Here is a 13,075-nt window from a genome sequence, read left to right on the forward strand (position 1 = left end):
ATTGCACAAATATCTTCGACTGAAGGGGAGATGAATCACGACATTTTCAGCTCAGTGCATGCACTCGTCGCAGTAGTGACCCGCTGTTTTGAGATCGAAGCTGAAATGACAGTACTAGAAGCTTATGTCGTCAATATGCAGACAAAATATTTTTTGGAGAGGAAATCTGTGGGCGCTGACTCAAAGTGAGTTGTGTGGCGAAAGTTTCTTTTTAGTTTATACAAAAGTCTTTGAGCTGTGAGATGATTCATCAGCTGGAAAAAGATTGCGTTGTCCAATTAATTCTCCATTCACTGTCTACACAAAATTCTGAAGTCATCTAAGGTCTGACCTCCAACCTGATAACATCATCATCCATCCTCTATTATAGTCCAGCTCAATAGTAACACATCTAGCATATACTGTATGTATATGGACAGTCCCTCACCTGTCTCTGCTTCAGGTGGACGTGCTGTCCCTGGGAGTTGAGAGGGGTGACCACCAGGCGATATCCAGTGACATCACCTGTGGCCTGGCTCCACGTAAGTCTGAGGGAACTGTGGGCCAGTTCACTGACCTGCAGGTCTCTGGGACCCACCACACGCTCTTCACCTACGATGGGGAGTAAGTACAGAGGCAGGGATGAGACAGGAAGCATGAAGAGAGGAAGAGGAAGGATCTTCATGAAAAATGTATCTGAAAGATAAATGATGTTGCTGCAGGGCAGAGTCAAACAGAAGAAAGTTTATCATTCGTGTTTATTGTATCTTTCAAGCACTATGATGTAATATAATTCAGCAATATAAAAATACAAACAGCTGTCAGTGTGAGGGCAACTTCAAGAAGAAATTTAATCTTATTATGAAGAACTCCTAAAAACAACTCACGAGGCTGGGACATTCTCACAGGGCGTGGTGGTTCAGAGGCAGTGAAACAGACTCTGCGGGACAGTTTGGGAAGGATGGCGTCCAGGAGCAAGAAGTCGGGGACCAGCAATAGATGCTCCTCATATGGCTCTGATACAATACTCCTCAACTCTAACTCATCAGCCCCCCTCACACCTGGATAAACAAGGAGAGAGTGGAAACAAGTGTTGGACACTGTACACACAGCAACAGCACTCTCTACATGCTCAGTCCACTGATATTTGCCAGGGCAGATAAAAACATTTCAAATAAACTGTTGATTTAAACAACAAAATTTACATAAAAGACAGGGATTTTGATATCTGAGGGATTTTACGTGATTAAATGCACAATAATTCCATGTCTGGTTCGCCATTTTTATCCGTATGTTTTCCTACACACCACCAGGGGGAGCTGTGGCGTTTTGAGTGACTTAATTTAAATCATGAAAAGACGTTGGCATGCATACTGCAGACGTCTAGTCGAGGGTAAACACACACAAGCTGAAACAAACACATTCTGTCATCTATTTCAAATTATGACAGTGTGCATGCTTCCAAGATCCTAGTTTGTGGAAGTGAGCGCTGAAAACGCCACATGAAGACCCAATTTGGACTTGAAATGTTGTAATTCTCTTAATATAACTTCAAGTGGACTCTTGAGAGCGCAGACCTCCATCTAAGTCCAGTAATTCACTCCTGTACAAGATACCAATTTGCACCCGACGCAACCACTTATTCCTGGATATATTTGCAAAAGTACCAGAATGATCTCTAAATATAATGGTGCCGCGGTAAAGCTTCACAGGTCAGCTGGTTCTGGTTGGGTTCTTCCCTCTGAAACTGTCTGCTAACTGCTGAGCTAGCGGACCTGTATTTGCACATAAGAAATGAATAACAAAAGTACTTGAGTAGAGCAAATGTATGTCACAAATAGATGTAAGACACTGTCAATGGATATTTTATGTAAGGTTTATGAGCTGTGCCTGTACTGCAGCAACAGCAGCATAGCGACAGGAAGTACCACAACACCCTTACTGCGACGTCGCACGTCATCCATAGTAGGCTAAATGAACTTGAAATGATAAACTTTATAATGTTAATGAAAGTTTAAAGTAATTAGTTGATCCGCCCCGTGATTCGGATCCGCTTTAAAAAAAAAATTAATGGGTACTTCTTATGTTCATGATGCATCGTTTCACAAAGTTTCATGAAAATGAAGAAGCTGCACCCTGCAGAACCTGGATTTGGTCCCACCCCCCCAATTTAGTGTACACTGCTGTGATTGGTTGTATCACTGTCAATCAAATAGTCCTTAAACTTGACTCCCAGTGCCTCCTAATTCTCGCTCTAACCCAAAGACTAGCATCAGGTGACCTCTTGTCCAACTCTACTTCGCTGGACTTAGAAAATTTGACTCTGCAGTGAGCTTTTGAGAGTGAACCAGGTCGTTTTTCCATGATCCTGCTGACAAACAAACAGATGCACACAGACAAACAAACGCATTGAAAACATTTGTGGAGGTTATACAAAAATATACATTTTAATAGAAGAGGACAACGATGTTGCGAGTCTTTTTTGAGTCAATACAAAATTGGTCGTTTCAAATTTGCACTTGGATAAAATAAATATGCATGTGTATTTTTAATAGTTTTGTGCTTGCACAGCAAATGGAGGCGCATATATCTGTACACTTGTGTTATACCCGCTTCCACATTCTCCACAGGTATATTGGTTTTGCACTAGAGGACAAGAAGCGTGTGGAGCTTCTCTGTAGTAGTGATGAACGAGAGGAGCAGCCCTCAGTGTCAGAGGTGCACATGGGGGACACTGAATCGCCTTATGAAAAATGACTGCGATTAGCACACCGTTGGCTAATGAGCAGTAATTATTGCACTGCTGCTGGCTGAAAGGAATAAGTTGTGGGCTTCTGTGCGTATGCCTGTGTGTAGGAGTTAAATAGTAAGATATGTGCAAGTAAATTTGTGTGTATTCACGAGCAGTAAGAAAGCTGATGCAACAGTATCGGAGAGGATGCGCCTTTACAGATACAGTGTAGAAGCTGGATTAATCATGAATCATTCCTTCACACATATTGAGTAGAGGCTGTTGTGTTTTCACATATGATACACACCTGCATGAGTGCACTCAGCTACTCAGAAACAAGAATCTCACACATACATACAAAAATGCCCACACTGAATCCAATCAATTCAAATGTACAGGACATGAATTTCTAACAGCAAACACTGCAGATAAGGCAGTTGAGCTCGGATAAAATCGGAGGGGCCGCTGCAGTGGGGATGTTGAAGGAATTCACAATACCAACTTCCACACTCACCTACTGCAAAGAGAGAAATTCCATTGTCAGCAACTGCTCTGACTGCGGCATCTACCTGGTCGTCTGAAGGTCCGTTTGTGATCAGCACAGCAATCTGTACACCAATGACACAGAAGATTACATAATATATCAAGATTTTTTTTTTCATTGAGTAGATACATGTTATCTTTATGTCAGTGGGCATCATTTATTCAAAATCAAGATTCTTCAAGCTCAATGAGAAACTTACAATGACCACGTGGCAAAAGTATTTAGTAGCAGCTAATGTACAATCTGTGGATAATAATAAGTGTAATAGTTTACGCACGTGTGTGTGTGTGTGTGTGTGTTTTAGTCACTGTTTTTCTGCCTTGTACACAATAATGTGTTGCCTAGTGTTTGGCATCACCGGAGGATTAAATCCACCCTCCAGACAACATTTGTTTGGGTTAAAGAGCATTCATGCAAACAGTATTATTTTCCTGAAAACCTCCATAGACTTTTAACATGGTTTAGCTCATAATTGAATACATAATTAAATAAATCAAACCCAAAGACAAAGTGGAATTCAAGTACATAAACTTGCAACTGAGACTAATAATTTGCCAATTAAGGAAATTGAACTCAGTTCATTCAAAGTTCATCCCTCAGTCAACGAAGAAGGGTGCTAGACATCATCTGTGTGAGAATGAAGCTGCTCCTTTGCATGTGCTTGGGCTGTACAATTCAATATATCAGTCTAATCCTCAATTCTCTGCCTTCCCACATCAAGTGTGCTGCTGCAAGATGATTCACACGCGCACTCAGAGATAGAGATGATTGGAATGCTAACCAGCTGTGTTATACTGAGACTACACTACAGTATTACACTGTCAGAGGGATGGAGCTGATACAAAAGTAGAGTTGTTTGGGGGAAAGTGGATTTGGATATTTGATAATGCACTACTGAGACAAGTTTAGTTAAGTTGCTGACTTTGGTATTTGGGTTAAGATCCTGTAAATAGACGAAATCTTACTTAATCCATAATTTTTCTCGATACAGTCACAAACCGGGTAAATTTCTGTCATTATCTGTCATACATTGTCTGTGGGTGACCAACGGGCTTTTTGCAGTGTGTCCGGCACTGTTTAGACAAGTTATCGACAGCCATTCAGCCGACTGAGCATGCTGAATCTGTGCTGGAAAATGTATTGCCTCCACCGCCTCCTTTTTTCCCAAAGCAAAAGACAAAGTAAACAACAAAGCAAAATCTGTTGCCAGTTGCAACTTTGTGTCAGACACACAATACATTTTTATTCCAAGCATATAACAAGACGGTTTAATCAGATTCACAGTCGTGCGAAGATGTTTTTTGTTTGTGCTCCACAATATCCTGCGGAGAAGGAATACAGACTCCTAACTAGTCATTTCCTTTCACGCAGGGCCAGAACAAACACTGTATGCATGTCTTTGCAGCATAGGTTGTAACCTCAAATCAATCATTTCCCAGTTGCTTGTGTGTCAGCATATTGTCAAACATTTAACAAGGTTTAAGCTCATCGGTTTTCAATGTATGCAAGAAGTGCTAAACAATATAGCAGATAGAGACAGTTGTCACATGATCACATCTCACTGGTTGCAGCATTGTACCTTTGGGGTGAAATCTCGACTGATGACCGGGCTGAAAACAGAGTCGACCAGAAACTGGAGGGCACTGCCAGTCCTCCTGGATCCACCCACGTAGGGCAGGTCTCGGATGGCTCGGAGCACCTCCTCAAGTGAACTGTAGTCTGTCAAAGCAATCCGCATCCTGTCAAAAAAAAAGATTACAGAGAAAGCAAAATTGGATCATGTCGAAAAGAGGTACACTTTTTATTTGTTTTCCTGATTAACATTCTTTGAACATAAGAGGACCAAGAAATGTACACCAAAGTTGATTCCCATGCTTTGTTAAAACTGCCCCATTACTCTTTACATATACACTCTAATTAAACAAAGATATCGTTTACATATTTGGTTATTGATTATTTCATGAAAAGTGAACTTCTTCATTAATAACTCGATGACGGTCTGTTACACTAGCTGGCGCCCTGTGTTTACATTTGATAAGCTGTGCCCAGCTCGTGCCTGACCTCTACCTTGGAACGTCCCCAAAGACGGTGACTCCGAAGCGGACCCCATCAGTTCCCACCACACTGTTCTGAAAGGAGGAGATGATGGCCGAGATGAAGTCTTTGACCCTGGAAAAACTGCTCTGACCCGCACTCCATGACTCATCCACCAGAATCACGATGTCGGCCTGCACCACGGTCCTGCATGCTGGGAGGAAGAAGACAAATGGGGGGGATTAGTGTGTGCACAAATATATGAACCAAGGAGTGACGAGCATCGAATGCCTGTTTGAAAATCAGTTAATTTTCTTTTAAAGGCAAAGATATTAAGTCAAAATTCTAAATAAAAGTTTTCTGTCACAACTCTTCGTATTCAAATTGAATTGAATGAGATATTAGGTAGATTCTTTTTTTTTTATTATTATTATTTTTTTTTTATAGTTTAAGGGGTAAGCCTGTTTATTCAGCCTTGTACTGCAACTTTAGAGACATTATATTTCTACACTGACCACCAGATAGCAGCCTTGTTCCATCATGTGGAGGGTTTTCCTTTCATTTGCTTCTGTCATGCAGCCAGAACACTACACAAATCCCTATGAATTTTTAATGAGACACAAGTGAGCCAAAGAGACTATCAATATTCTGAGCACTCCAGCAATAAAACTTTAGTACAGCGATGAGGAACGCTTAGAATAATAAAGTAAACACATCCAAAATCAGGGTCACTTCCCTTGCCCGAGCAAACAAATGCATTTAACACCAGGATCTGCTGGGTTTGAAGGGATTTAGATGCTCTTTTAATGTGAAGTGAAATAGCTACACACTCACAACACTGGTGCAGTGGATACATGCGCGTGCACTCTCTAGCACACACACACACACACACACACACACACACACACACACACACACACACACACACACACACACACACACACACACACAATCTGCTGCGTTTGCAAACATGCTCCAAGTCAATATTCCAGCATTACATATGCAATAAACCAAAGTGACAACAGCATTGATCAGGCTAGTGAATAAGAGATAGGCACCTTTGATTGTTCCGTAAGTGATAAGTGATTCTCTGCTGTCCTCTATTTCATTACCGAGCTTCCTCCCCTCTGTTATCTCGCCCCTCTTACTTTTGGCTGCAATCCCAGGATTCACTGGGGGTGACATATGTCTCCAGCCCATGGCGACCTAACATTATGTTTCCCTCAAACACCTATACCTCTCTGGCTGTGCACCAAGGAAACAAAACATCACTGGGAAGAACATTCTGGAGGCTTCTCTGGAGCTGAGCTACTATCTTTGCCCTACATGGAAGCTGTGTAGGATCACCTATTCAGCAACAGAAGATCATCAGTGATGACTTAAAACCACTGATGAAATTTCAAAAGATAAAACACAATTCATTCTTTCCATCCTGAGTTGAGCCTCACGTCGGCAGCCACACACCTGAACCTACACATGTGGTTGCACATAAAACATGGAGGAGAATCTGAGCAAGGAAGGAGCTGGAGGCTGGTGTCTGTCAGTCACAGACTGGGATCCATTATCAAGAAGTTTGTCTGTCTGGGATGGCGGACGAGATCGACATGCCTGGGATAAGGACACAACACATGCTGAGGGATTAGGAATGGGTTTCCTTGAAGGTTATCTATGCTGATATCTCAAAGGTTGTGTACACTTCTAAGTCGGACCACCATTGATTTACGCATTAGATGTAGCTCAGTGGCTTCAGCATATGCTGCAGAAAATTCTGCCAAGAAAGAAATAGTGTGAGAAATAATGATGCACTGCTGCAATCAGCTCCAACAAGATCAAGAGAGAAGATGTAAATCATCAGAGAGCATGTCTACTCAAAGGGCCACCAGGTTCAGATTTTATCCAGAAAAATGAGTGTAAAAGTTCCTCTATGAATTCACAGAGACGCACAAACCCGGAACAGAAATGTTAAACAATAGAAGGAGCAATATGACAATTTCGATGTCATTCCTCCAGGATCAGTTTCCAGTGTCGTGCTCCCGCCCCTTTTGGGTCTAATGCTCTACTCATAAGGTTTTATTCTGAATTTCAAGCAACCTATGATGTTAAAATCAAAAGCATGGAAAAAGAGTGGAGCCTATTACGAGCCATAAGCTGGCTGACACTAAATTGACACCAGAGGGACTCATTCTCAACTAGTTGTTGTCTCTGAAGTCTAATTGTGCTAACAGTGTGTTTGGGACTGTGCTACTGCCACGTGACCTCGCCACATAAAGTCTAACCTTTCCTGTCCTGTTTCCTGTTCTTGTGTGTATTACATAACACAAAGCTCAAAGCGTCGCCATGGACAACCATACGATGTGATGGCAGTTAACACTGTCAATAATAAACAATGGACACAGTTGCAAAGGAGCAGCTTCGAATATATTCTTAAACTGTATATCCTCCCATAATTCTGCCCAACAACTTTACCAATCACTTTCAGCCTATCACAGTCCACATTCCAGGGGGAGGAACTCTAAACTTTTCATTGGCTGATTGACCTGCCGGTGACATCCAATAGCACCTGAGGCTAAGGCTCTATATTTAGGGAATTAGATTGACTGGCTGGCAGACAGAGTGCTGTACTGTACACGAGGCTAGCAGATGTTTAAATTCCCTGACTAGACACAGTCTGCAGGGGAACTGTTGCTGGGTTAGCGTCTGCCTCGTGTGCCAATCCAGGTGTGGAGATTTAATGATGGAGCACACGCACAGACTGTGTTCATTGAGCACCTCGCGCTGTCTGCGTCCAACACATTGATCTGTGCACCGAGCTGACAATCTGGTTTTGACTCAGTTTTAATGGTACCGAAAGCTACCTAACACTTATTTTAGAGAGTGAATGGTTGAATCACATGTGAGTTCAAGCACAAGTCACTGACTGAAATTTTGAATGAATCAAATCCCTTACTAACCGAGCGAAAAACTAAAGGGAACAGTTTAATCGTGCTATATGAGTAATTAAAAGGGTAGAATCACGAGAAGCAAATTCATGAATTGTGTGTGAGTGCGCCATACAGGTATATGAACGTCATCACTCACCTTCAGCTTGTGCTGTAACACTTCGATGAGAGAGAGAAAGGGACAGCAGAAAGATCCACACAGAAGAGCAGTCCATACTCCTCCTCTCCTCTTCTTCCTCCTTCGATCGCCTTCTCCACCTCCCCAGTTCTTCTCTTCGCAAATCGACTTCCTAAATTCCACTCCACGATCATCAATTCAGACTCTTGTTTTCTATTATCTGAAAGACGAACACAGAGAGGAAAAAAGCAATTAAAGGCTCTCAAAGATAAAACACAAATCAGACATTTTTAATTTGTGAAGGACTTGTAACTCTCACAGGGAAGTCAAGCTTTTGCAGGTCGCCAAGAGTTTTTTTAAGTGTTGACTGACTCGAGACGAGTCTTCAGATGAATCTCGTGTTTTAGAGCCTGGGTGTTGTTGGCCTGTTGCGTCCCATCATTGTTATGTGTAGAGATGCAGACAGGAGCTCTCCCTGAAAACAGTTTTACAACAGAGTCCACTGATGCCAAGGAAATAAAAGCATCAAAAGGGTTTTTAAACTGTCCAATAAGGACGCGGTGATTTAAAGCAAATACTGGGAGGTAAAAAAAAAAAAGAAGGTGAGCATTGAATGGTATAACGTTAATTATCGATTTTGTTGACATTGGTCACACGGTTTCTGGTATCTTAAGTGGTTTGCCTTATTTTTACTTCAGGGTTTAAAACATTTGATTTTTTTCTAGACAGACACCGGATTAGCTAGTCGGTCTTCACTGGCATTTGCTTTCTGGGATATGCTATGAATTCTGAACAAATTAAACTAAAACAAAAAAATAACTCCACGCTAGCGACACAGTCGTGGCCGGAGGCATTCGGTTTTCGCGTTGTGTGTCTGTTCCATTCCCATGAATGCTTTATCTCAGGAATGCCTTGAGAGAATGTCTGATTAGGATTTGGTGGTCAAAGGGCAAAGGTCATAGGTCCCTGTCACCTCACAAAACATGTTTATGGCCCATACTCATGAATTTATACACTAATTATGACAAAATTTCAAACAACTGTTTGGCAAAATGTTTTGCAAAAAAAAAAAAAAAAAAAGTTCTATTCAAGACCATAAGTGAGGAACAGAAGGGGAGATTGTGACCACACTTCCCCTTTGGTCAGACACTGAGTTGTTGACACTGATCTTGAGTCTCCATCTTGAAGCTTTCCTGACTGTATAGATCTTCTGTGCTGTTGGGTTGAAGATGAGTATCAAGCATCCACGTTTTCGAGTTTGTAGCTTCTTTGCAGCAACATCCATATTTGAAACATCGTCCGCTATCAGGGCTAAAACTTAGTGTTCTATCAGAAGCAGCTTTAATGGACATTTTAGTGGTAATTTTAGTTGTTTTTAAATGCATTGTTAACAGTCTTGTATTATTAAAAGCTAGAAAAAAAGTCATCGGGAAAATATCAGAAATGCTGTCCTTTGTCCCAGTTCATTGGAGGGGTGTGTCTGATGTTTGACTGACAGCAGCTGGCAGGCTGCTGGAGTGCTGGTGTCATGTGCAGGGAATGAGAGACAAAGTAAACAAACTTGCACCGTTGCTACGAGGCAGACAGTGTATGCAGATATCGACATGATCAAAGTTCAGCTGTGGATGTGAGGAAGACGTGAATGGGCACGGTTTTTTGGCAGTGTTTCTTAGAAATGACAACAGGACAGGCACATTGTTTTGACATACAGATGAGCGTCACTATGAGCGTCACTGGTGAAAATACAAGCATTCTTCACAGCAATCTAGAAGGATGGAGAGCAGTAATCATCCATGAGAGCCAATGGAGGTACATTAATGTCATGGGACACAGAAAGTGTTCCTTTTTTATTTCCTCGACAGAGGAAACTGCATGTTAGTATGAAAGAGATGAGCCCTAAGGCTACAGCTTTTGACATGGCAGTGGAGGCACTTCAATCCCATTGGGACATCAGATGTTGAATATGCTGAATATTATCTCCCACAGAGATGTGTACCTTGTAAAGTGAGAATGGAAGTATCCTGCAAAGGCAGAAACCAATTGTATTATGTTTACTGCATTTGAGCTACTCTATTCAGCTCAAGTACCCTGCACTCAAAATGTGTTCAGTGTTAAAACCTTCCTATAAATGTGTATCAACAGAAAGGGCCACAACATCCAATTCAGTGAACATAATCAGCGCCTAAGTGGACTAAATCTGACACTGAAATCAGCACATGACGTACCAGCAAAGGCATCATGCAACAGTAATGGATTATCCTATTTAAAATGAATGAGCAAACCATCAGAGAGCAACACATTCAACACATTAACAGTGATCGAGACAAATGGTTCGTGCTAATCCCCACATGCTTTAGTTAAGAGTTGTGTGTGTGTGTGTGTGTGTGTGTGTGTGTGTGTGTGTGTGTGAGAGAGTACTGTCGCAGCATGTGCAAATTCATAAGAAAAACATCAAAGAGAGATCTGTCTCCACTCAACTACTACTACACTGACATGAAAACATAACAAATTTATTTTGTCTTTTTCCATCCATCAAGCTAATCCATCCACCTTCACGTTGCTCCACGAGAGCTTATTTCAACTATAAATCAATATGATAATATCATAAAAATGTTTCAGATCAATATGAAACAATCTGAATTGCAGAATATTCCTCAGTATGATTTGACCATCTGGTCTGATGAAACCAGAATGGCTGAAGGCTGAATAGTTTACAACCTCTGCAGATGGAAGTAAGAGCTGGCAGGGCTTGAACTCTAATGTAACACAGCCAAAGAAACGACTCTCTCCCCCTCACATACCAGCGAAGATCTAAGATCTGTCTCTGCATGTATCTCCTTATTACTGAAGTACACAGCGAAGAAATTCGAACGTGTGTTGCGATGAATGACAGCCAGTGCAGTACACAATCAATACGTTATATCTATCCTACGGTGGGAAATATAAAATATGTTTGCACAGGAGTTCAGAGAAGCAGCAGGCAGGCAGAAGCAGAGAGTCTTATTACGGCTTCAACACGACAAAAACATTTCCTGAGCTGTTTTCTTTTCATGTTATCAGAGGCAAAGGTGACAGACGTTTCTTGATGCAAGCAGAGAATCTTAATATTCAGCAATGTGCCAAAATAAATGTGTTTCGGCTCTCTGCAAAGGATATTGAGAATGCCCCACCCCTACAGAGAACGCATTAAAAGGAAAGAACAAACGTGGATGGATAGAATTCGTTTTGCAGGTCGTAGAAAAAGTGTGATGTGGTGCTAGAGGAATAGTTATGTGGGATCACCAAAGTTACTGTAATTCCTCCACTGGGTCCATTAACATCTGCACAAAATATCATGGTGATCATTTAAGTAGTTGTCGAGGTATTTCTGACTGGACCAAACAACCGACTAATGATGTATGTTAGACACGGCCATGACAAAGATCACGGCTCATAACAACAATCCCGAGACATTCCTGCAATGTCTGCAATCATATGCTCAAGACAGACACTCAACACATGCCCACAATGATCCCACATCAAAAGCCTTTGCACAAGACTGCATCCACCACATTTACCACACCGGGATCACAAGCACTTTGCCGCCCTGCACAGGAAACCGTGTGTTTATTATGTCCGAGGCCTTTAGTTTATCGCCGCCCCGAGAGGATTAGATAATGTTACAAAATGAAGTTTACTGTCCCTCGCCCTTACACTCCTTCTTTGTTCCCTATCTCCATTTCTCACACACACTCACACACTCGCTCACACGTCGCATGCCTGCAAGTCTAACTGCACGTCAGCTATTTCTACATAATGGCATTTTCCACCTCACCACTTCACAGGATGGATTATCCCTGTAGGTGGGAAACTGGTAACAGTGTAAAGTCACACACACACACACACACACACACACACACACACACACACACACACACACACACACACACTGCTCAGAACTACAATGTATGATAGCAGATGTTTTTGATGCAACACGTCACATCTAAAGCTAATTGACAGACTATCAAATAAAAGCATGCACTCTCATACACGGCTGCACAGGCTGCATCCTACTGTCTTAATATCACTTTGCATTTGCAGTCAACCAACACAGACAAGTCCATGCATGGAGGAAAACATCCACAATTCATTCTACATAGTTTCACCTCCTGACAATGTTCTCACAAATAACCTGGTATGCTCTTATTATTCATGATCCACTGGAGATGACATGACTGTAAAGTGCGTGGCATCCTCTTGTTATTTATCCTGTTGAATTTGAATGTGTGTGCTCATGCAAAAACAAAAACACACACACACACACACACACACACACACACACACACACACACACACACACACACACACACACACACACACACACACACACACACATAAAAGCATGCAGGACTTTGACACTGCACAGGCAATGTGTGAATGTACAAGTGTGTGTTCTTTAATAGAATAATATGCAGCAATCATTGTGTCTTATCACTGAAGAACGGTTGAGACAATGAGCACTAACTTCGGACAGGTTGTGCTATTAGAGGAGAAATTTTGCTGTAAAGAGCAGCCGTAATGACTCAGTATAAAAGTGTTGGCCTTAGTCCAGACACTTAGGGTGCAACAAGGGTATCTGGGCAGTTAAGAATTCAAAACTACTCTGTAAAGCACCATATTAAAGTGCAGTTAAACTAATGGATTTAGACTATGGCTCTAAAATGGGCCCATGCATTCTCACTTACCACTGC

At 41.8% G+C, this 13,075-nt stretch overlaps 1 protein-coding gene across 1 annotated transcript in view; it reads right to left on the reverse strand.

Moving 5' to 3' along the window:
- col7a1l (collagen type VII alpha 1-like) overlaps positions 1-8,442 on the reverse strand; it is a 51,604-nt gene extending 43,162 nt beyond the window's left edge. Inside the window, exons 1-6 of the mRNA XM_069164911.1 lie at positions 8,367-8,442; positions 5,322-5,502; positions 4,834-4,993; positions 3,225-3,318; positions 867-1,040; positions 428-591 (exon numbers count right to left, since the gene is read on the reverse strand). Of these exons, the coding sequence (XP_069021012.1) occupies positions 428-591; positions 867-1,040; positions 3,225-3,318; positions 4,834-4,993; positions 5,322-5,502; positions 8,367-8,442 (849 nt within the window). The remainder of the gene's footprint in view (positions 1-427; positions 592-866; positions 1,041-3,224; positions 3,319-4,833; positions 4,994-5,321; positions 5,503-8,366) is intronic.
- Between the last annotated feature and the right edge of the window lie 4,633 nt (positions 8,443-13,075).

The sequence above is a fragment of the Embiotoca jacksoni genome, unplaced genomic scaffold (assembly GCF_022577435.1).
Source record: "Embiotoca jacksoni isolate LCO1_2020_lvr unplaced genomic scaffold, fEmbJac1.0.p SCAF_32, whole genome shotgun sequence".
NCBI classification, from domain to species: Eukaryota; Metazoa; Chordata; class Actinopteri; family Embiotocidae; genus Embiotoca; species Embiotoca jacksoni.